The sequence below is a fragment of the Cyprinodon tularosa genome, unplaced genomic scaffold (assembly GCF_016077235.1).
Source record: "Cyprinodon tularosa strain WSP-4 unplaced genomic scaffold, ASM1607723v1 ctg53, whole genome shotgun sequence".
Lineage (NCBI taxonomy): Eukaryota > Metazoa > Chordata > Actinopteri > Cyprinodontiformes > Cyprinodontidae > Cyprinodon > Cyprinodon tularosa.
The window spans coordinates 525,016-547,898 of record NW_024039263.1 but is presented as its reverse complement, the minus strand read 5'-3'; the positions used below and the strand labels follow the sequence as shown (position 1 = coordinate 547,898).

The following is a 22,883-nucleotide window of genomic DNA, read 5'->3' as shown; positions in this document are numbered from 1 at the left end:
AAATATTGAGAGAAAATCTGTAACACAGATCTTCATCATCCAACAAGGATAGATATTATTTTTTATTGTTAATTGATATTTACTTTTGGGAAATGATAACAAAATACTTGTTCTTGATTTGTTTGACTTTGTCTGTTCATAGAATATACAAAACAGTCATATACAATTACACACCGTTGTATTATTTATTTAATTGTCCATAAAATCCTAGATTTCATTCATAACAGTTTAAATAGTGGAGAAATAATGATTAAAAATTACGATGAAACTAACTAACAAAAAAAAACGTTTCTTGACTAAACTGTTGAAATTACTCGTATCTTTCTTATTAAACATTTAGAGAGAATCTGTAACACAGAGACAGGAGGATGTGTCGCTGACCTCGGAAAAAAAAAGAAGAAAATAAATCAGAGTGAAGGCTCTTCGTCAAGATCCTAATCTGACAGTTGGTCACGTGACGTCAGACTAGCTTCCGTGTTGACAGAGCTGCTGCTTTTGTTGCTGCTCCGTGTTGAGTTTAAAGAGGATGCGGTGCCGCCGCCGCCGACATGGCTTTTTTTAAGACGCAAGAGCGAACCAAAGAACGGTTAGTTTCCTCTTTTATTACTGTGTCCGTCTGGGAGGTCAGCTCGTGGCTTTTTTTTTTTTTTATCCGTTGCAGCTGCGCATTAAAAAGCCCCCAGCGGGGTGTTTGCTTTCACTGCGGCTGAATGTCATTTATTTACAGGCTAGTGAAAGCTTCACTGACAGCTGAGGGGTGCTTCTCATTATTGAAGCCCCTGAAGCTGCTGTTTACGGTTTAGACTGATCCGGGGCAGACATGAAATCTGCCGCATCTAAAAAAAAAAACAATAATACTTGTACTCTGTTCTATAATTAAACTCAACAATCCTCTCTGCTTGACCTCTTTAATAAGAGCTGAGGTCATAGTAGGTCATTCTCGCTTTGGACACCTTGAAGAGGAAATTTTATCGATTAGGGGTAGCTTTATTTATTTATTTTTTTAGATAAACAAAAGCTAGACATCAAACGCAGACCGACATCATATTTCCCCAACTTAATACGTCGATCAATTGCAGTTATTAGCTGTGGCTATGGGGTTCCATTTGTGCCAAAAGTATGTTAATGCGTCTTCGCCAGAAGACTTCGTCAGAAGACGCATGAACATATTTTTGGCACAAATGGAACCCCATACAGCTGTGAGGAGGTCCCAGGAAGGAGCTGGTGAAGATTCTCGGTCATTCAGGTCATAGTCATTCCAAAAAAGTTCAAAAACAATCCACTGGACATTTTTTCCAAGTTTGAAGACGGAAGCTTTTTCAATTCACAATGTCAGAATTAGTTTTGAGTTCCAAGCTTTATAGCAGGGTAACCAAATAAAAATCTGTGGGGTTCGAATAAAGAAAACAACAACCAGTAAAGGTCCAGAGACATTTTTAATTATAATCTGTTAATTTAAAAATAATTTAACACAGAAATAAAATGAGTTTTTTTTAATGCATCCATGTTATACACTGACTTTTAAAATAATAATAATAATAATAATAAAAAAATATATATATTGAGAAGGAAGAGAAGGAAGTTTTGAGGGCGTGACGACAAAACTGCACAACGCTGGAGAAAGCACAACAAGGAAGATGGCAGCAACTATTGAACGGTTCTCGTTTGACTCAGCTTTGGAATCAGTTTTGAAAGGATTAGACTTGGGGCTTTGGTTGAAACGTGAGCAGGGAGAGGCTCTACGCTCATCCATTTTAAAGAAGGATGTATTCGCCATTTTACAGACAGGCTGTTTGTTTACACTCCCCCACCAGCTTTCCGTCGCGCTTCCTACGTCACAGTCAGTTGCGCTCATTGGTCAGAGCGTTGGCCAATAGGCACAGACATGGTTTGAAAAACAACGGGTTGTTATCATCAACAATCTTCCGATGTCTCATTCATCGGGGCCAGACTAAATTACACATTTATTCTCCCTTTTAGTCTGGTTTATCAGCACATATCAAGGTGCTCATTTTGAGCCTGGATCAATTTATTTTTGATTATATTCATGGTGGAGAATCCTGCTTCACAGCAGCAGGTTGAGGCAAACGTACTCAAAATGTGCAGGATCATCTTTGATGTCACTTTTCTTTCAACAGTTCACTGCAGTTCTTCCAGCACTCCACGCTTTCTTTCACTTTTTCTCATCTTCTCCCTCTTTCTCATCGCCCGGCTTGCCACAGGTTGGCCTGCTGTGTCTAAAAGTAGCTAGCGGGAGCAGCACTGACTGACACAGCTCACTGGCTAATTAGCATCACGTGCAGCCTGGTCACGGAGGGCTTTAACGTACGAACAGGAGAAGCGACACAAGTGAAATTAGACACTGCCGTCGGAAAACATGCAGTAATTTATAAATGTTCGAAATCAGGTTGGGTCTGGATTAGCGAGCAGATGGGTCTGGATCTGGATCCTAGTGCGCTTATCCGTGACCTCTTCTTTATAGAGTGGACCAAAACAGAAATCATGCATATTGAACTGGAAGAACAGGTCCGCCCCTTAGGAATGGTGAGTCGTTGAGATCTTTTGTTAGCCTGCAATGCCTGATACTGGTCTATGCCTCTGGTATATGCCCCATGAAACAAAAGTCAGTTGGTATTAGGACTGCAACTAATGAATATTTTGCAAATCGATTTAAACTGTTGATTATTTTTTCAATTATTAATCGCTTAGCCAAATCTTCCTTAATGAAGATTTTTTACAGTTCTAAAGCTTTTCTACCCCAGGAGTTCTGGATAGAGCATATTGACAGATAAAAAAAGTTTTTTTTTTTTTCTTAAATGCTATTTAAAAAAAATATATATATAGAAATGTTTAAATTGTTGTATAATTGCTGCTCTTAGTGGTTTCTCTGTCAGCTAAAGGCATGTTTTAAAGTCTCTATACTCCATTTAACGATCAATTGCTTACTAAATACTAAATTAGTTTACGATTATTTATATTATCAATGAATCACAATTAATCCGATTAATTGTTTCAGCCCTAGCTGGTTTATTTCCCCTTCAGTTGATCTTTTAAATGTTTATGATGCACATTCAACTAAGTAAATAGGATTCAGTCAGCTCCAAGAAAATAGAGATGACTAAATTGTTGTTCTTGCTTTCCTTCAGCTGGACAGGATGCCTTCCAGAAGGAAAACGGCAATTAAAATCCAGCCAGAGCGACGGAGTGGCTCAGATCAGAGCTTTTAATCTCTTACACTTCACTTTTTGATGTGACTCCTTTTCACTAAGTCTGAATCAGCTAAAAATGACCTGATGGAGGACGAATGTTACTGTGTGCTAAAGAGGCCATTTGATTCAGGCTTGTTGAACTTTTATCTTAACGTTGCAGGACAAAAGCTAGGACTTGAGTTTGAGAAGGTCAAGTCAAAGGCCAAATCTAAACCCAGCTTAAATCTATGACAATAATTGAAGATTGAAGCTTAGAGGTGCTCTCTGTCCAGGCTGACCAAGCTTGGAAGCTGTTTTTCACTTTTGATTGGAGACGTTTTAAGAAAAACTCTTTTAATGTGGTTTATGAAGCGTTTTTCGTTCTTCTTAAAATAAATCTTATTTTCTGAGAGGGATTCTCTTTATGGGAAACATGTGAGATGAATTAGATGGTAAAGCCTCTGTGACAGACAGCCTCTGTTTGTTTAGTGTGAGCACTCTGAGCAAACAGCATCTGGTTAGTAGGGAAAAAAAAACCCAACAAACTTTGATGTCATCAGTGAACCGGGATGCTGTTTGTGGGGAAATAATTCAAATAATTTGATTGTTTTAATAATTGTTTGCTATAGATTCATCCAAATGTGACCAGATGTTCAACACAACCTCAGTATTTCTCTTTTTTTTAACACCGACTCAAAAGTTTTTCATAATTTTTTATTCACTCTTTCATCATTACTGATGGTAGGCAGTCAGAGTGCTTCTCCTCATTATTTTCAGCTCATATGGGAGGAATCTGGTAAGAATAACTGCTGAAAAAACTGTCAGGAGATTAAAAGATAATAATAAACTTTACCCAGAGCCATGGATAGTTTTAGGTTTATTTATGTTATTTTGCGAAAGTATTCACACTCCTTTTTTTGCACTTTGGGTGTAACAACACACACTTCAATTAGATCAGGATTTTGTGCGATGGTTCATTTTGAAGCTGTGCATTAATTATAAAAAACAGTGTTTTAAATGTACGGTAGTTTTAAAAACCCAGAACTCAAAAGTTTAGCCTGCATATACTGGGTGTCCAGTTTTCATGAATCATTAGTTTGTGATCTTCTTGCTGCATTTCCAGCTGCAGGTCCTTAGGGATATTTCTCCACCAGCTTCTTACAGCCCGATCCCGACTAAGATATTTGGCCAGACTTCTTTGCAAACTGGCTTAGCCTCAGCCAAACTGAATGACTGCAGCTAGCACGTTTCAAATCTTTTCACAGATTCATTTGATTTAGATCTAGATTCTAGTTTTGGGCTTTGCAGTAGTTTAAACCTTTCAGTTGTTTTTCTTTAGGCTGTATGTTTGACGTTATTGTCCGGCTGCATAGTTAACTTCTCTCTTCAGTCTTTTTAGCCTTTTACTGTTATTTTCTTTAGTCTTTAAAATGTATTTTATTGGATTTTCTTGTTTTTATTCATCCATTTTCATAGTGCTCCCACAGCATGAACATCACTGCTGTTTTTCACCTAAGGTATGCTGAGTCCAGGGTGATGTGAAGTGTTAATTTTCAACGTTTCTTTTTTTTTTTATTTTTTTTTTTATTGTCATTACACGGTCACAATTACAGAGCAACGAACTCTCTGCATTTAACCCATCCACTTGGCGGGCAGTGGGCTGCCGTTGTGCGGCGCCCGGGGAGCAGTCTGGGGTTAAGGGTCTTGCTCAGGGACCCAGACTAGCAGTCCGCAGTGTGAGGGACTAGAACTCAAAACCTCCGAGACCTAAGCGCTAACCACTAGGTCACCTCCTCCCCTATTTCCGCCACACATTTAGATTCTAATGACTTTCTTTCAACAATAGTTTCCCTATGATAACTTCAGCATAAGAACCAGATTTATGGAGCACACTACTAGTTGTTCTGTCAACAACCATGTTTGTGAGACACTGTGCTGTCAAAGGTTTCTCTCATTAACCAATTGAGTATTCCTGTTTTTTTTTTTTCTTTCTGTCACTCTCTGTGACATTAGGACTCTAAAGCATATAGTCTGTTTTCAGTGGTCTAATTCATTTGTTTTTTGTTGTTTTCCTGCAGGTTTTCTCTCTTGTTGCTGGACCTGGAGGAATATTACTTCGAGCAGCACACTGGTTACCACCTGATCAGCAATTCAAGAAAAGAGAAGTAAGCTACAGCATGAAACTAAATCTGAACACCTGCTTCGCATGATGAAAAGACTTTATCAGACGTTAGCCTGAAATCTTGAAGACGTGAGCTCTGATGTTTCACCACTTTTAGCATTTAAAACACAGTTCTGGCTTGAACCTGTTAAAGGATCTGTTCAAATATTATATGATTAAAAAACTAAAAAGAAATTAATATTAAACAATCAATAAATATTAACATAGTGAGTCTGTTTGAAAGCTGAGCTTAACTCTACTTTCTTTCATTTTTGAAAATGAATGAGGTTTGCTCTCAGAGTTGATTTTAGCAGCACTGATCAACTTAAACACATTAAAAAGCACAACTCCTCCAGCTGTGCAGTGGACATGATCACATTGTTCTGTTTTAGGTTTGCTCGGCCTCCTTCCTTGTCCTAAAGTTTGCTTACTTTATACAAACAGCCTTTCTGCTGTTCATTTACTGTTTTCTGGAGTTCATGATGTCACATCTTATGTAAATAATTACCCTTATTCTTAGAAAACAACCTAAAAACAGCAACTATGTTCCTGCCCTCCACTAAAGCTGTTATGTGTTTTATAAAATGATAAGGAAATGTTTCATCTTTTAAAAGTGAAATGAAAGTAAATAAAACCTGATCTTAGAAATGTTGATTCTTTATACTTTTATCAACAGTTCTATTATTTCTCTGAGCTTTATTCCATTTTTTTTATTGTAGTTTTATTTGATACAAAGTAGAAACAGTGCTGCTTTTTTCTTCTTTTCAGAAAAATCCGAGGGTCCATTAAGGTTTGCTCCAGATCCATCATATTTGAGCCTGACAGTCATTCAGAGCCGATTCTAAAGGTTTGTGTTGATATTTGAAATGCATTTCTAATCCTTCACTTAATACAGATTATTAAACTGCACTTAGATTTAGCATAATGGCACCTTCTTAACACTTTTACCTTGGAATCATGAAAGGATTGGGTTTTTGAAAGCTAAGAAAGTCAAGTTTATAATTCTTTTTTCATATATTGATTTATATTTTATTGTCCTTTACAGATTAAATTTACAAACTAATAAGGTAATGCAGTGCCAATACGTTAAGATTGTCACAACAGGTTTTCCTTGTGTGCCTCCATAATAACATATTAGGTTTGGAACATAAAAAGTTAGCAACACAAAGAGAAAATTAAATAATTTAAGTGAAATTGTAGCTTTGAACAGGGATGTGGTATAAATAACTCTTATGCACTGGAAAAAATCAAAATCTAGATAAGTAATTTTTTCTTAAAATAAGTGCATTTGTTCTTGGATTGAGAAGGTAAGAGATACATTTGCCAATGGAACAAGACAATTTACCTTTAAAATAAGAAAACACAATTAAATTGTCTTAGTGCATGTTATCAAATTATCGTATTTTAACCCTTTATAGGGCAAGTTAGCGTTTTTGATCACTTGCATACCCCCTACAATTAGAGTTCCCCCCCGTCCCTCAGTGAGTTCTAGAAGTACAAGATCTATATCCAGCCATTCAGCAAAGATACTGCTACATGGCTGCACATCTTATTTTTGCATTTGACCATTTAGAGGAGCCCTTGAATGATATAGTATCTACTGTAAGTTAGGTTAGTATAAAAAAAGATAAGTAAAAAAAAAAACATTTAAAAAGTAAAGTTAAAAAAATAATAAGCCTAGTTAACAATTATATTTAGGTTTGTAAAAAAAAAAATGTAAGTGCCAGTATCAGCATAAATGGCTCTAAGGTTATGTTGGACCAAATAAAAAAAAGTGTTTCTTTTCGTCTCAGTGTTTTTCATGAATTTCTTATAAAAGTACTTTTGTTATTTTTCTTAATATATTCGGGAAAGTTTGCATTTCTTATTATATTGACATTAATTTCTGCCTCGAAATATCCATATTTTTTGAAAGTTACAAAGGTAAATGTCTTGTCCTGGATTCCAATAACACTATTGGCTTGAAAATTGAATTTCGAAGTATTTCACTAACTGCCCTAAAAAGGGATAAGAGTTAAAATACCTATTACTTTGGCAAACTATCTCATTTACCTAATCAAATTAAGGGTAAATACACTTGATTTAAGAAATGTTTTACCTACTTCTAGATCGTTTTTCCAGTGCGACATTGCTTATATTATAAATGTCCTTTCCTCATTCTTGTGTTTCCTCCATTAAATAAGCATCCAGCCTTCCCAATAAGCCCCTAAACTAAATATATTCTATGTTGCTTTATATACTTAAGCCATTCTTTCCAGATATTTTTAAATTTCTCAATTTCCAGTCTAATATATTCAGTTAGCTTTTCCATATTATAAATGGTTAGCATTACATTAAGTCAGTCATCCACATTTGGAACCAAATCATTTCGCCATCCTCTGGTTATTGCTTTCTTACGAGCCGACAACCACATTAGAAGTAATATATAATCGTCTCTTCTTTGAAGTTTCGATAATTCACGACTGTTCTCATAATGGTCTGTTTTTTTCTTCTTCATGCAAATCGCTGATTGACATATGATAAACTTTAATGATCCCACAGTGGGATAATTTATGCAAAAAAGCAGTAAAAATATTTCTGTGTCAGTTTTTATAGTGTATTCAAACTGGTTCATGATGTCTGTGCAGGTTCCTCTGCGAGACTGTCAGAACATTGAGTCTGTGGAGAAAGAAAACAATCCGTTCAATGAGTGAGTGTCCTTTCATTTCTAAACACTGAATATTTGTTGTTTTGTCAAACCGGTTCCTTTACTTCCAGTTGTTTTGCAACACTGCTTTCTGTTCTGTTTTTGAATTTTTTTACATGAAACACACTGACACAAATCTGTTCTGTTTCCAAAGTCTTTATTTTTTTGCGTTTGTCCTGTTTAGCCAATTCAGCTTGGGGATTATTTGTCCCAGAACTAGCTAATAGCCCAACGACTTTGCTTTCTCAAGCAAAAAACAAAAGCTTCAAAAGTCTTTGAAACCCATCAGATATTTATGTTTTTTTTTGTTTTCTCAGTCCTAAACCTCCGGTCATCACAGTTTCATGTGAGCAGGTGAGACTTTCTGTGGCTGCATTTCTTTTTTTCTTTCTGAGTCCAAGCGCTCTACTGAGTAAAAGCAGCTAATCCATTTTCCGTTTTTTTCCTCAGGTGATTTTCATCAAGGAAAGCAACGTCATAGCGCCTTACAGAAATGAAAGGGTGAGTCAGCTGGAGCTGAGGAGAAGATGTGCTCCTCCCAGTAGTTTTAATTGCCGTTGTTAAAAACTGTTTATCTCTCTGAGCTTTGCTGTTTGATCCATATAATTCTAAACTAATGCAATGGCTACAGTTTTTCTGTCTCTTTTAGTTTCTGTTTCTACAACAATAACATGCATAACCTTAAATAAACTTGCCTTCTCACTTTGGCAGGGATCAAAAAAATTAACCTTTGAATTAGAAACTTGGAGTAAAACAGAAGATGTGGTTCAGACATTACTGCAGGTATGTGGCTGTTTTAATATTTTTAAATCTGATTTTAAATTGATAAAATTATTTGTATCTTGAAAGTAGTGATTTGAAGAAGAAAGCTTATCTTTACCGTACATGTTTCATAGAGCATTAATATGGATTTAGCAGTCTAGCTAGATAAAAGCAACGATATTATTAAGACGTTAAAAACAAAGGAATGTTAAAATTAGAAATGAACAGCAAATCAAAAGGAAGCTAAAGCAGGATAAATTGGTTAACATGTATCAGATAAGTGGAGCGACAGCAACTTGGACAAATTTGAAAAGGAGCTCTATATATAAACAGCACCAATTCACAAAACCTTATTTCAGTAATTTAAGTAAGAGGGCATTAAACTGTTATTGCTTAGAAGACGTAGGACCTAAAACATCCATCCAGCATAGAGATGAGTACCTCATCAACAAAGGTTTTCAACAGCTGCCTCTCATATTTAATTTAAAACAAGAAAGAAACACTACTTTTTGTCAGAACCTTGGACAAGAAAACATGCTGAGACTTTGTTTAACAGAGGAGAAGCCTTAAGAACAAACCTAAACAAAAAACTATTTAAAAAGTCAAAGATTTACAATCCAAATGGGAAGCCTAAATGTTCCTGATGGACACCAGATGGAAACTATTGACAATGTCAGCTTCACACAGTTGATATAATGGAGTAGGTCTTAAGTATTAACCTCGTTGGGGAAAAATAGGAGCGTCCTGATCCGAATTTTTTATTTCAGACAGGATACAGATATTGCATCAGTGAGTATTTGCTAATGCTGATGTTCAGCCGATATGATCAGCTTGAAACATACATGCTTTTTAATACTTATTTAATATTATACTTAGAGAACAATAAGAATAACTGACACATTTACAATAAATCAGTAGGTTACATAAACTCAAAGCCTAGACAGCAAAAATGATTTACAATTAAATAAAATCTTTAAAAAATATATGTAGAAGAAACTTGTGTATGTCAAGTTTTAATCTCAGCTGTGGGATACAAGCACCGGTAGATAGAAATGCTAAAGAAGAATAAATGCTGGAGCAAATATCAGAGATTTAGACACAGGCGGTTAATATTCAAGTTGACCGATGAATCTCAATACTAGTGTTTAAGATGTGTAATATTAATTTAACAAGAAAACAGACAAATCAGGTTACCTTTTATAAGCACTGGCAACACACTTCTATGCTTTTATTTAACAAGATGTGTGTTATAGACATTGAATTCTAGCTGTTCCTCAAAGTGTCATAAAACTGTGCCATAAAGTTGTTATTGTGCCAATTAATCGCTGCCTTAGGTAAACATTGTTAGGGCGATGGAGGGATCTCTGTACTTTTTTCCAAAATGGTGGAATCAGATGGTGAGCACACCTATTTGCTCGGCTTCTTTTCTCATACTGTGGCAGTCAAAGTAACAATAATAAACACTTGGGGCCTGGTGGCAAAACAAAGAACAACCGAAATGTTCTTGTTCTGTGGTAATGTTGTTCTCAGTAGGCCAGGAATGTATTCACATGTTAAATATTGAACCTGGTTGAATCCTACTTTGATTTTCTTTTTATTTCGTCAAATAAATTTGGTGAAATTGTTTAATCTGCTCTTTATCTGTGGGCTTGTGTCTTTTTTTAAATATATTTTTGACTTATATTGTCCTTTTTTTCTCCTAAATCTTGTAGCTCCACAGGGCTTCCTGTCTGGACAAACTAGGAGACCAGACTGCTATGGTGAGTTGATCATTACCTAACCCCGTCTCATATCTCTAAAGCCTGTTAGATAATAAATGTAACATTTAAAAATGGATTATTTGCTTCCCAGCAACACATATTTACTCTTAAATTTCTGTTTATACATTTTTAGATTGCTGCTAATCTGCAGTCCAGACTGGCAAGGACGTCATTTGATAAGAACTGGTGAGTAAAAGCCTATATTATAGAGATTACATGCATGTTTCATTGGTTTTATTCTTTTTAGTAGCCAGTATTGTGGTTTAACCGTGATAGAATATACCACTGCTCTGCTGTAAAGTTTTCAGAGTGTTGCAGAGAATCCCCACATGGAGTGTGCTGTAGAGATGGTGACGCCTCTTGTGTCCAATCCCGGCCATGTCTGCGTTACAAATGAAAACCTTTACTTCCAGCCTCTTAATGGACATCCGGTAAGTCCACAGACACAGTAGTCGCCATTAAGAGGAGGATGTCAGCAGCTCTTTTAGCTAATTTTACACGAACACTAGTAACATCAAGTTTTTTCAGCAGCATGTGATCCAAATCAGACTGAATGAAGTCAGGAGAATCTACAAAAGAAGGCATGGTCTCAAACCTTTGGTGAGCTTCTTTAAAGGTTCAGAAATCCTCCTTTAACAACAGTGATGTTTAACGTGCATCTGTTTCTGCTGTTGGATGAACTCTGTGTTTGTGTGTTTGTTTAGGGGCTGGAGGTGTTCTGTAGTGAGAATAACCTTTGCTCAGACATCTACCTGAAGTTCTACGACCCAGCCGACAGAGATGAAATCTACTACTATATCGCTACCTTCCTGGGTAAGAAAACTCACGCGCGCCTAAATAGTAAAGTAAATGTTGGAAAGAATGTCCAGTTATTCTGAAAAGAGCACATGCTCTGGTTAAAGTACCAGCTTTTAATGATAAAAAAACTGATACCACAAGAAATCTTTCCAAGTTTTTTTTTTTTTTTTTCCCATGCAGTTTTTTAGAAATTTGTATTACGAAACAAGTCTGTTAAGGAATTTCCACTTTTACCTGAAATTCTAATTGATCCAAGGAGTGAAGTTTGTAGAAATTCATTCAGATTTACTCTTTAGGTTAAGATATAGTTTGACAGATGGAAAAGGTGTACATAAAACAATTCACAGCAATCTATGTACACTATGGCACAGTGAAAAGTGTTGATAGATGGAGAAAAACCATAACAGCAATGAGATAACTAAAACAAAAAACAAAAAGAAACTGGTTAGAGGAAAGCCACTGCAGCAGTGATGAAGGAGCTGCATGACTTTCTGCAGATTGTGGCTCATTTGTGAGCAACAGTCTCCCGTAACCTTCATAACTCTGAAGCATAAGGAAGGTTGCACAATAGAGGTCTCTCTTTAAAAAAAAACATTCAGGGCTAATAAAGTCCTGCAACAATGCACTATGGAAAAGCAAGCCTTCAAGATCACAAAAAAAACTAACACCCTAAAATAACATACTTAAGCTAGTATTCAGTGCAAAGGAAAATTACAGTTTTGGTTAAAAATAACCACAATTTTTAATATGGCAATATCTTTCAGCCCCATTCAGGGCTCACTAATAACTCCCTATGTTTTGTAGGGTTATGTGATATGATCCAATATAACTAAGACGTTTATAAAAAAGCTAAAAATGACATAATATCTGGATGTACCTGAAGAGGGGTTTGGACCAGATGTCAATTTGAATAGGTTTGGAGACTGTTTGCATGGTGGAGTAGAGAAATATAACCAAGTGCAGGCGTGGGATGCTGCCAAAAAGAATCAGCACTGAAATTCTATCCATAGTTACTTCAGTATTGCTTTATTTCAAAGAAAAAATCTCTACTAAAATTGTTTTTATTTGAATTGAAAACTTAGATGCATGATTAAAGGTAGAAGAAATATTTAATGTTCCCACGTATGCTGCACATGTCCTGAAATTTTCCAATGTTTATATGCTGTTCCCTTAATGATCCCCCAACTTTGATGTTTTTTTTCAGTTAATTAAGCAGAGATGGCAAAAGTACTTACTTTCCGTACTTGAGTAAAAGTACAGATACTTGTGTTAAAAAATACTCTGGTAAAAGTGGAAGTACTGATTAAACTTCTTTACTCAAGTAAAAGTACCAAAGTACAGGCTTGTAAATTTACTTAAAGTATAAAAGTAAAAGTAGGAACCACTTTTTTCATGCCGTTGCCTACATTTTAAATGGATGTCTGCCAATAGGACTAGATCTCCGTTGTGTTCATTTTTAATCATCTCGTCGTCCATACTATTATGCTAACGCCACCGCCACCAAGCTGCAATGATTTGCCGCGAATGAATCTGTCGATTCATCTTGTAGTGGTGCGTCAAATGCAACGTAGATTCCCATCCAATTAGATTGAATTTGGTATTGATGACGTGAAAAATAATAACGGTAACTCCATTGAAATGATTCAAAACTAAAGTAACGAGCCAATTTTTTTAAATGTAGGGAGTAGAAAGTACAGATATTTGTGTAAAAATGTAAGTAGTAGAAGTAAAAAGTCGTCATAAAAATAAGTAGTAAAGTAAAGTAAAAATATCAGAAAAATCTACTTGGGTACAGTAACGAAGTATTTGTACTTCGTTACTTCCCATGTCTGTAATTAAGTTAGTATTATAAGCACCAATGAATGACATTAATACATATAAAAAATCAAGCTTTTAGGGAAGGCACCCTTGTGAGCTTTTCTTTTGTGAACACATTCCCCTCACACACATGCAACAACAAAAAAAATCCACTTTCGCACTCACTTCACATATTTTGGCAGGTTTTTAACACCAAAACACAAGTTTAAAGAAAAGAAGTACAATTCTGGGTGATGACACCTTTAAACCTGAACCCTGCTGTTAAGTGAAAGGGAAGTTAAACCATCTTACAAGTCTTACCTAGCTTTAGTTTGAGGGAATATCCACTTTAATGAACACTACTCAATATTTTTTTTCCTCTCAAGAATTTCTTCTACTACTGTGTTATTATGCATTAATGCATTAGGAAAACATCCTATGAGTTTAAAACTTCAACAGTGGAGTGTGAGCGATTTATAAAACAGAAGAGATTTAAAAATACTGGATTAAAGGATTTGAAAATGGTAGAATTTATTATTTGCTTTAAAATACAAATGAAGACCGTTTTGGTACATTCTAAATTGTTGGTGTTAAAAGTTTAAAAAATGAATCAGATCTCTTTTTGTTTTCGTTTTTTAAATAGAGAACCATGTTAAGGAGCACACAGCAGAGAGTTACATGCTGCAGTGGCAAAGAGGGCATCTCAGCAACTATGAGTATCTTCTCCATTTGAATCACCTGGCTGACCGCAGCTGCAACGACCTCTCTCAGTACCCCGTCTTCCCCTGGGTCATAGCAGACTACACCAGCACGCACTTGGGTGGGTTGGTCTGTGTGTTACAGGCCAAAAAAACAGCAGGAGGATGTGTGGAAAAACTGAAGATGTAGCAGAGGTTCTTATTCAGGACTTTTTCTTTATATTCTCTATATTTTGCCAGACTTATCAAAAGCAGCCACATTCAGAGACCTGAGTAAACCCATTGGGGCCTTGAATCAAGAGCGGCTTGACAGACTCCTGGTGAGATGCTGAAGCAGATCTGTTTTTAAGCTCTTGCTATGTGGAGAGAGACACTCCTCTGCAACCTCTGCTGCTCCTTTCTTACAGACCCGGTACAGAGGCATGCCGGAACCCCGCTTCATCTACGGAAGTCACTACTCATCGCCAGGATACGTCCTGTTTTACCTGGTCAGAGTCGGTACGCTGCAGCACTAAACTTGGATTGTCAGCTTTTGCATACAGATATACAATGATGCAGTTACCACCCTTTTAATAAATGGTATCTGTTTGGTAAACATAAAATCAGATGTATAGATTTGGATCACATGTAAATGAAGCTTCCCTCGCTCTGTAGCTCCAGAGCACATGCTGTGTCTGCAGAATGGCCGATATGACCACGCAGACCGCATGTTCAACAGGTAAGATTTTTACCAACTTACTTAATTGCCAAAAAACCCCCACTCTTCTGTATCCTGATTTCCTTTATTAACTGCTACTAAAATGCTGTTATTTTCAAATTTCCAACTAACATTGGTAATGTCTATTTACTTTTGAAAAATAATACAATAGTTTATATGTGAAATTAAAGAAGACCTTCATATTTTTCAAGACACAATATTTGTGTCTTATTGGTGCTTTTTATTTCTTACAGCATCAATGAAACATGGAAAAACTGCTTAGAGGGAGCAACTGACTTTAAAGAGGTAAACGCTAAAAGTGTTTGCCGTATAGGTACGGCAAACAGAGGTGATTATGATCAACAGAGAAACAGAAAAAACTTCTGTGTACACCTGATTTAACCATGGTTGCATGCAAATTGTGATTGAGCATCAGACCAAACTTTGTTTCCGAAAGTAATGTTATCGTTAAAACCACCAAAGTAGGGATCAAATCAAGGCAAACTGGATAAGATTTTGTCTTAAGATCGGTTTAGTCCAGAGTTTGTGGTACTGGGAAACCTTAAATATGGAGTTGTATACCAGAGATGCATTTTAAAGAATTAGAGAAATGATTAAGGAAACACTTTGACAAACATGCTGAAGCCTCTTCATCCATCATCTGTGGAGAAGTATATTATATAAATGTATGTTTTATTTGTGTTCTTGGTATTTCAGCTGATCCCAGAGTTTTATGGAAGTGATTCCAGCTTCCTGGAAAACAAGTTGAATCTTGATTTGGGCCGAAGGCAGAATGGAACCTTAGTTGGTGATGTTGTTCTTCCTCCGTGGGCCTCAGGTGAGCTTCCTGTGAAACTGTGTTAAAAAGACATCCTTTATAGTCTGGAAGAGCCTTGAGTTTTTATGAAGTTATCTCCAGAATGAATGAGGGAAAATATTTTATTTAACCAGTTAAGAAAGTTAGGAACTAGTTCTTATTTATAAGGTGGATCTGGCAGCAGTAAATTAATTCTGACTTTGTTCCACATCCAGTCTGTGCAAAAGTTCCATCTGTTTGTTTTTGCAGTCCATGTTTTTTTTTTCACATTCATTACTCAACAAATATTTTTTTGTTTTTAGGTATAGTGGAGGATTTTTGCAAATTTTTGAAAAGACCTGCCCTCTCCACTTAAAAAATAAATAAAATAAATGGACATGCACAACCCTGTACCCGCTTTTGAGAGAGAACGCCTATTAAATGCGTGCGGCAGCATGAAGGAGCCCATTTCCCCTCGTGCACACGCTTTTTAAAAGTTGCTGTTCTCATAGCTCATACAAGCTTACTGCGTCCGAACGTCCACCCTAACCCCTAAATCCCTCTATATAGAGCGTGGACTATATAGTGGACTTTATAGCGAATGCAGTTAATTGACCGTTCGGACAGATCACTATTTTTTGCTCCCAGTTGGTCACGTAACTCCTCCACCTCGCGCTGCCTGCGCCATCTTTGTTATTAGTCACCACTGTTATTAGTCGCCACTGTCCCATAATGCTTTGCGATGACTGTCTGAATCCGTTGCTCACCACACATATACACCTGAATGTGCGCATGCACAGAAAAATGTAGCTAATGGGACAAGCACGTAGAACAGCCTTATGTTAGGAGGACCACTTATACCTTTAACATAAATATTATTATTATATCTATCCTAAAAAAGGCCTGAAGAAATGTTTAAAACTCTATAAATTTTTTTCTTTTTGGTGTTTTTTTTTTTTTTTTTCACAGATGCAAGTGATTTTCTTAAAAAGCAGAAGATGGCTCTGGAGAGCCAGTACGTATCAGAACACCTTCATGAATGGATTGACTTGGTGTTTGGCTTCAAACAGAAAGGCAGTGAAGCTGTGGCAGCTCAGAATGGTACCAGAGCCACAGTTTTTAGCTCGCTTTCAACTCAAACTGTTAAATATAAAGTTTAATCTTTTATCTTGTTTTGTTTTAGTGTTTCACCCTTTGACCTATGAAGGCGGGATTGACTGTGACAGGTGTGAAAGAAAATCAGACCAGAATTATTCATTCTTCCAGATAAATCTGCTAGATTATCACTTCTATCAATTCTTTCTTTGTCCGTCTTGGAAGCATCGAGGACACAGATCAGAGAATAGCGATGCTGACGCAGATCCTGGAGTTCGGCCAGACGCCCAAACAGCTCTTCACCAGCCCACACCCTCAGAGGATCACACCCAGGCTTCAGAATATTACCCGGAGCTCAAGCATCAACTCCACCGTCAGTGAGCTGTCCCCTGGTAAGGAGACTCTTAACGCTCAGAATCTCTGACTTGTGCCTCTGCGTTAATAGTAATAGCTCTCATCATCCACTACTTCTTTACCAGTAAATGAAGCTTAAATAAAGAATTCAATAATTGTCTTTGTTCCAATACTACTTTTGTTCTGATTATGGGAAGTAGGTGTGCTTGATTAGAGGTGGAAATGAAACCTCAATGAGCTAAATTAAGCCATAATCATTCTCTGAGTAACCCAGAAACAAGATGCTAGGTCTAATCAACGTCAATCATTTGTTGAGATTTTATGTGATTAATCAAACCTTCTTCCTTAATTGAAAAAAAAGAAAAATTAAAGTTAGTGGCTTTTAAACATTTAGGTGAACCTGTCTGCATCTCAATTTTTTACAACTTCTATCTTTTTGTAGCATTGATATGAATTAACCTGCATAATTGTATTAATAAAAAAGATTCTTTTGTCATCCTATAGTGTCTTTAAAGTTAGGCACTGTGTTATGTTTCAAAACAGGCTGTTTTCCTTCTATGCCCAAAACTTTAACTTTTGTTTTTGTTACGCAAATTTGCTTTTTCATCCTTATGGCTTCACCAGAGTTGTGGTTCTTTATTGTTTTTGCCTGTTTCACCCATTTCCTCCAAACGTTTCTGAGTTTCTTGGTCTTCATGATGCTGTTTTCACACTGAAAGCCTTCCCAGTAATATTTTTGGTGAAATTAAGTGAAAATGACTTTTTATAGAGTGAATCCTGAGAACATTTTGAAGCACTACATTTTAGGGATGTCCCAATCCGATATTAATATCAAATATCGGTCCAAAATTAGCCAAAAGATTAATATTGGATTTAAAAATTTCTGATATTTTCATGCTGATAGAAAAACTCTGCCTCAGTCAGTTGTTTTCATATCCTTTGTTTTTTACTTTTGTTCCCTAATATTACTTAATGAAGCATTTTATAACATTCTATAGTATGAATTAAGTAATAAAAGCCAGTATCGTACAATTCTCCGAAGCTGACATGAATAAAAAAGCTTTATTTACTTTGGCCGGTATCATTATAAAGAAACCTAAATACAGTTTTTAGATTTTTTGTTTATAAAATGTCTTTTAAAAACCCAGGCATCTATTAGCTGGTTTGTGTTGATCAATCACATAAAACCAAGTATTTGTGTTTGGATTTTACTGTAATAAAATGTAGAAAAAAACTCAAATAGATGTGAATACTTTCTGTATATTGTGCCGATAAAGAGCAATGTGCTGTTTCAGTGTCTCTGTGTGAGGACTCCTCCTTTGAAGACCTGACTGAGGAGAGCAGGAAGATGGCCTGGGCAAACATGGGAAATCTGAAACGGATCTCCAGCCACAAAATCCATAAAGAGTAATCATAAGTTTGGCTCTAATATAATTCAGTGGAGAACAGAGTGGAAAATGTTAGTTTCAATCATGACAGTGAGGAAATGCATAAGAAGCAGAGAGCATCATCTGCTTGAGAGTGTTTTTATCTTTCAAACTGTTTGGTCTGTAGTCTTTATAGTCAGAGAGTGTGTCATACTTACTGTCTAGATCTCTAATTAACTCTGCTTTACATGTCCAGAGCGGTGACGGGTATTGCTGTGAGTCGAGATGGAGCTTCTATCTTCTCCACATCTCAAGGTGTGCAATAACAACCTGTTAAAATGGCTGTGTCACCCCTCTTAAATGGTCCTTTTCTTTAGATCAATTTAAACTTAAAGTGTTGTATAAACTTGATATGCATCTTTATTTCAGACTCCACCCTGAAAATGTTCTCTAAAGAGCTGAAGGAATTCCAGAGGAGTGTTTCCTTCTCTAACATGGTACCCAGCTCAGTTTCCTCCATTATCTGGTTTCCTTTATGAAAAACAGGTCACCTTTGTAAACAGCAACCCCCTCCTCCCTGTTTTTCAGGCTTTATCCTCATGCTTGATGTTGGCTGATGGCAAAACCGTCATCTGTTCCTCATGGGACAACAATGTGTGAGTAGTGTGTGCGCACAATTATTGCAATTTTGAATGTGTGCTTCTTGACCTCCTCTTTCCTCCCTGGCAGCTATTTCTACTCCATCCCGTACGGCCGGCGGCAGGACACGTTGATGGGTCACGATGATGCTGTCAGTGACATGTGTTGGCTTGATGACAGACTCTATACAGCATCCTGGGATTCCACCGTTAAAGTAAACATGAGAACTTCGTGCAATTTGTTTCTTGCTTTTCAGACCAGAATTGAAAGGAGATAAAACCAGGTTTTCTAATCATTCTAACCCTATGAAAAACATGGTAAAAAGCTTAAAGCTCGGTAGAGTGTATAAACTCTCCCTTAATGCTTATAGAACAAAGATGAAGCCAAAGTGGGAAACATTTGAGTAAAACAATCAAAAAGAGGTTCAGTACGTTACAGAAAAAGTTTTATCTTATTCTCTCTGAGGAATATTGATCTCTTTTTCTTTTTAAAAAATTGTAAAAAAATGTTTTAGATCTTGTAAAAAATCTTTTGGAACATAGATTGATGAAAAAACGATCGCTCCCACTCTACTACGTTTTAAGAGCAAACTAGATTCAAGAGAGAATATAATCTATTTTATGCTACTTATTTACATTTACAAGAAGAACCTAGCTAGTATTTAACTCTTCATTCCTGTAGAAAAAGAAATGTTGTAGTGTAGATTGTTGTTTTCATGCAAAGTATTTGCATTTTGGAACTTATTGATGAATAAGGCCACTTTGTGTTAGATTTAGGTATAGAGTAAATTATTTTATGATATGCTTCTCCTTAAAGTCCCACAATAGAAAAATCTGGCCCATTCTTTTACTAAAAAAGTGAAAGAGGTTTATTACTCTCTCCTTTGTCTTTGTCTATGGCAGCTGGTGTCTTATTGAGCACTAATTTATTGTTTTATTTGTTTTTCCAGGTATGGCAGTGTTCCTCCAACAACCAGTCCAGTCATAAAAGATGCCAGTTTGAGCCGCTGGCTGAATTGGAGCATGATGCTGGGGTGAGTCTCATCCTCATATCTCTGAATCACTTTATTTAAACACTTGCATCTAAAAAAAACAAAAAAAAAAAAAAAAAAAAAAACAATATTTACGCTATGCGATGTTTTCTTCTTCCCATATAGAGCCAATGCAAATTGCAGGATTCTGAACTGGATATTTGTGTTATATTTTAGGTAAACTCGGTCAGTCTAAATCCCACTGGAACTCTGTTGGTTTCTGGTTGTAAAGACGGGTCCGTCACCATCTGGGACGCCAGCAGCTACCAAACCCTTCAGCAGGTCCACTGCCATGCTGGAACCATCCACCATTCAGCCTTCAGCCCTGGTCCGTGTCAGACTTGCAAGCTACTCACTTTTTTTGTGTTGTTTTCTGGTAGATCTAGAATATGGCTAAATAATCTCATTATGCACATTTTGATCAAGTCTATGTTCATTTGCAGAACACAAATCTCTTTGACTCCAAAGGACACAAGCTTCTTTTTGAATCATTTTCTACTCCTTTAAAGAAAATGTAGAATTTTATTTCTATCCCACTGTGGAAAAGTCCTGTTAATGTTATCAGTATTTGAGGAGCTGGAAGCATATTTCAGAACTCTGATTGTCTAGAAATCTCAAGCTCAACCCAGTCTGTGGTTGTTATCTTCATCAGATAGCAGACATGTCCTCAGTGTTGGTGGTGACTCCTGTATGAAGGTCATAGATGTTCAGACTGGAATGGTGATCTCATCCGTTAAGGCTGAAGAAGAACAGAGGTAAAAAAAAACAACAACAAAAAAAGTTTTTTTTTTTGCGATGAAGATGGTCTCTAAAGCTATTTAATATCTTTAATGCTGTAGGATGCTGCCAACTTTTATATAAAATGCAAAAGTGTTCAAATCCATGAACCACACACTTCAGTTTACTTAATTTAGATTGTTAATACCAGGCCAGCACATTATCAAGTGAAAAGAAAAACACACGATTTAGAGGTTTTTCTCTTTAATGATACTAAATAAACTCCTGTTCAACCACTTATTAGAAAACAGCAAGTTGGTAACTAGGGTCCAGGGTGAGATTAGAAATAAATAGATTCAGGCTTTTAGGTAAAAGTAGAAAAGGAAAATGTGTTGGGAGAAGAAATAACATGTATTGTCTCTTAGCAACAAGCGACTTAGGAGAAAATATTTGGGAGAAGGTTCTTTGGCCAAATTAGATCAGGTTTATATACGGTCAGCCTGCGTGCAAAACGCTGCACACCCTTACACATACTTTACCCATAGTGAAACAAGGTAAGGGCTGCATCATGCTTTTGGGAGGAAGCTGGTATTTTAGATACTGCAAAAGATCTGAGTTTGGTGCAGAGGATCAATTTCCAGCAGTAAAATTACTTTAAACACAGCTGAAGATACAATGAAATGTTTTAGATCTAATCATAATAGTGGCCTAGTTAAAGTTCGTTGAGACTGAAATTTGAGAGCTGGAGCTATTTGAATAAAAGAATAACCAATGACGTTGGTCTTTATATTTGAGGGGTGTGTTAAGATAAAGTCCAAAAAGTGAAGCTAAAGGGTAGCCAAGCACTGAATCAGGTCAAAACTTTCACATTATTCATACAGGAAATGTGATAACCACGTATTCCCCTCTAAGGGGATACAACATAGAAGAAATGTTGTTTATTTTTTTTCTGTTAGCTTTATATTTTGAAGCATTCATTACTTTTGTAGGGTTTCTCAGCATCTCTATGTGTGTGCAGATGTTTCTGCTGGGATGGGAGCTCTGCGCTCTGTGGAGGACAGTCAGGTGACCTTCTGCTATGGGACCTGCTCAGCAATACAGTTATCAACAGGATCCCTGCACATTCAGGTACAAGTTAATGCCACTGCAGGCTTAAGAGTATGATACTATCCACCCCTATTCACTGCTGTTGCATAAAAAAGAAACTTAGAAATACATTTTGATGAAACAACACATTTTTAAAGAGATTCATTGTTTTGCAGGTGCTGTCACAGCTATGTGGATGAATGAGCTCTGCAACACGGTCGTCACAGGCGGAGAGGACAAACAGATCATGTTCTGGCGGCTGCAGAGTTAAAGTTTCTCTCTCTGCAGCAGCAGGGAACTAAATGTCCAGTGCAATATGTGGTTCGTCTAAGTGCAGTGTTTCCTTGAGGTCAGGAAGTAAAAAGAACGCCATTGCCTTATTTTCAGTTCTTTTAGCCTGTTCTTCATGCATGAATGTGTGGATTTTATTTTTTGCTTTATATTGTATGTTGGAAGAGCTGTAAACCCAAGGAGAAAAGTCTGTCTAATAGAATGGATGTAAATAGTTTGAGTTTTTTTTATTATTATTAAGAATAATGTTTCTAATTCCAATGCTAATGCGCTTTTTATTATTGGAAGCGACCCAGTGAGTCTGTCAGAGGTTTATTGTTGCTACAGAAACACAGATAACCTGTAAAAGTTATGTTTTCCAGTTCTTTTCTTTTTAACTCCGCTTGAATGATAAAAGGAACCATATGAAAAATATTTGAGGGACTTTCATTATTTTGTACTATTCAGTCATTGAATCACTTTAATTTTTAAATCATTCTAGAATAACTTTTTAAATGAGTGAAAACAAGATAATTTACAAGAAATGCCTTCTGGGGGAGGCAGTCTGTGGTAAAGTTTTAACTTGTTTCTGAAGCTGCCTAATTAACCTTCATCAAGTCTTTAATATTCTTAGAACCATTTCAGAGAAAAACAAAACAAAACATTGAAAGCTGCAAGTGAAGAAAATGTGCAATATTTAGAACAAACCATCCCTTTTCTAGACATTAATTTGCTCTTGCAGACAGAGATCCATACAAAATAACGCAATTAAGAGATTAAAAATAAATTTTCCAAGGCTTTTTTGAATAGTTATCGATTTTTATTCTATTCAACAACTGATTCATCAAAAAACAAACATGTATGTTTGGTAAAACATTTACAAGCACTTGTGTGAAGCATGCTGCAGATTCCATTTTTCAGTAGAATAACAGCATACGAAAATACTAATGCAATTGCATGATATACAGTTACACTGTCAAAA

At 36.3% G+C, this 22,883-nt stretch overlaps 1 protein-coding gene across 2 annotated transcripts; it reads left to right on the top strand.

The window, feature by feature from the left end:
- Positions 1 to 433: 433 nt before the first annotated feature.
- nsmaf (neutral sphingomyelinase (N-SMase) activation associated factor) lies at positions 434 to 22,239 on the top strand. 2 transcript variants are annotated; one of them, XM_038304280.1, is made up of 31 exons: positions 434 to 586; positions 5,267 to 5,353; positions 6,118 to 6,196; positions 7,977 to 8,038; positions 8,353 to 8,389; positions 8,486 to 8,536; positions 8,747 to 8,818; positions 10,510 to 10,557; positions 10,691 to 10,743; positions 10,859 to 10,988; positions 11,089 to 11,157; positions 11,262 to 11,370; positions 13,796 to 13,972; positions 14,091 to 14,170; positions 14,258 to 14,348; positions 14,505 to 14,568; positions 14,802 to 14,853; positions 15,265 to 15,385; positions 16,313 to 16,444; positions 16,527 to 16,569; positions 16,664 to 16,830; positions 18,088 to 18,199; positions 18,416 to 18,474; positions 18,589 to 18,656; positions 18,748 to 18,815; positions 18,889 to 19,012; positions 19,748 to 19,831; positions 20,006 to 20,156; positions 20,481 to 20,583; positions 21,564 to 21,673; positions 21,808 to 22,239. In XM_038304280.1, exons 1-31 carry the CDS (start codon positions 549 to 551, stop codon positions 21,900 to 21,902), a joined length of 2,736 nt encoding a protein of 911 aa, XP_038160208.1. In that variant the 5' UTR covers positions 434 to 548; the 3' UTR covers positions 21,903 to 22,239. The 2 variants fall into 2 exon arrangements, with proteins under 2 accessions (XP_038160208.1, XP_038160207.1); XM_038304279.1 differs by having other exon boundaries at positions 11,086 to 11,157.
- The last annotated feature ends 644 nt before the right edge of the window (positions 22,240 to 22,883 follow it).

Excerpts from the sequence above, each read along its gene's own strand:
- nsmaf (XM_038304279.1), top strand. The coding sequence starts at position 549 with ATGGCTTTTTTTAAGACGCAAGAGCGAACCAAAGAACG. Across the intron at positions 587-5,266 it reads CAAGAGCGAACCAAAGAACG|GTTTTCTCTCTTGTTGCTGG; the intron begins GTTAGTTTCCTC and ends GTTTTCCTGCAG. Across the intron at positions 8,390-8,485 it reads TCACAGTTTCATGTGAGCAG|GTGATTTTCATCAAGGAAAG; the intron begins GTGAGACTTTCT and ends TTTTTTCCTCAG.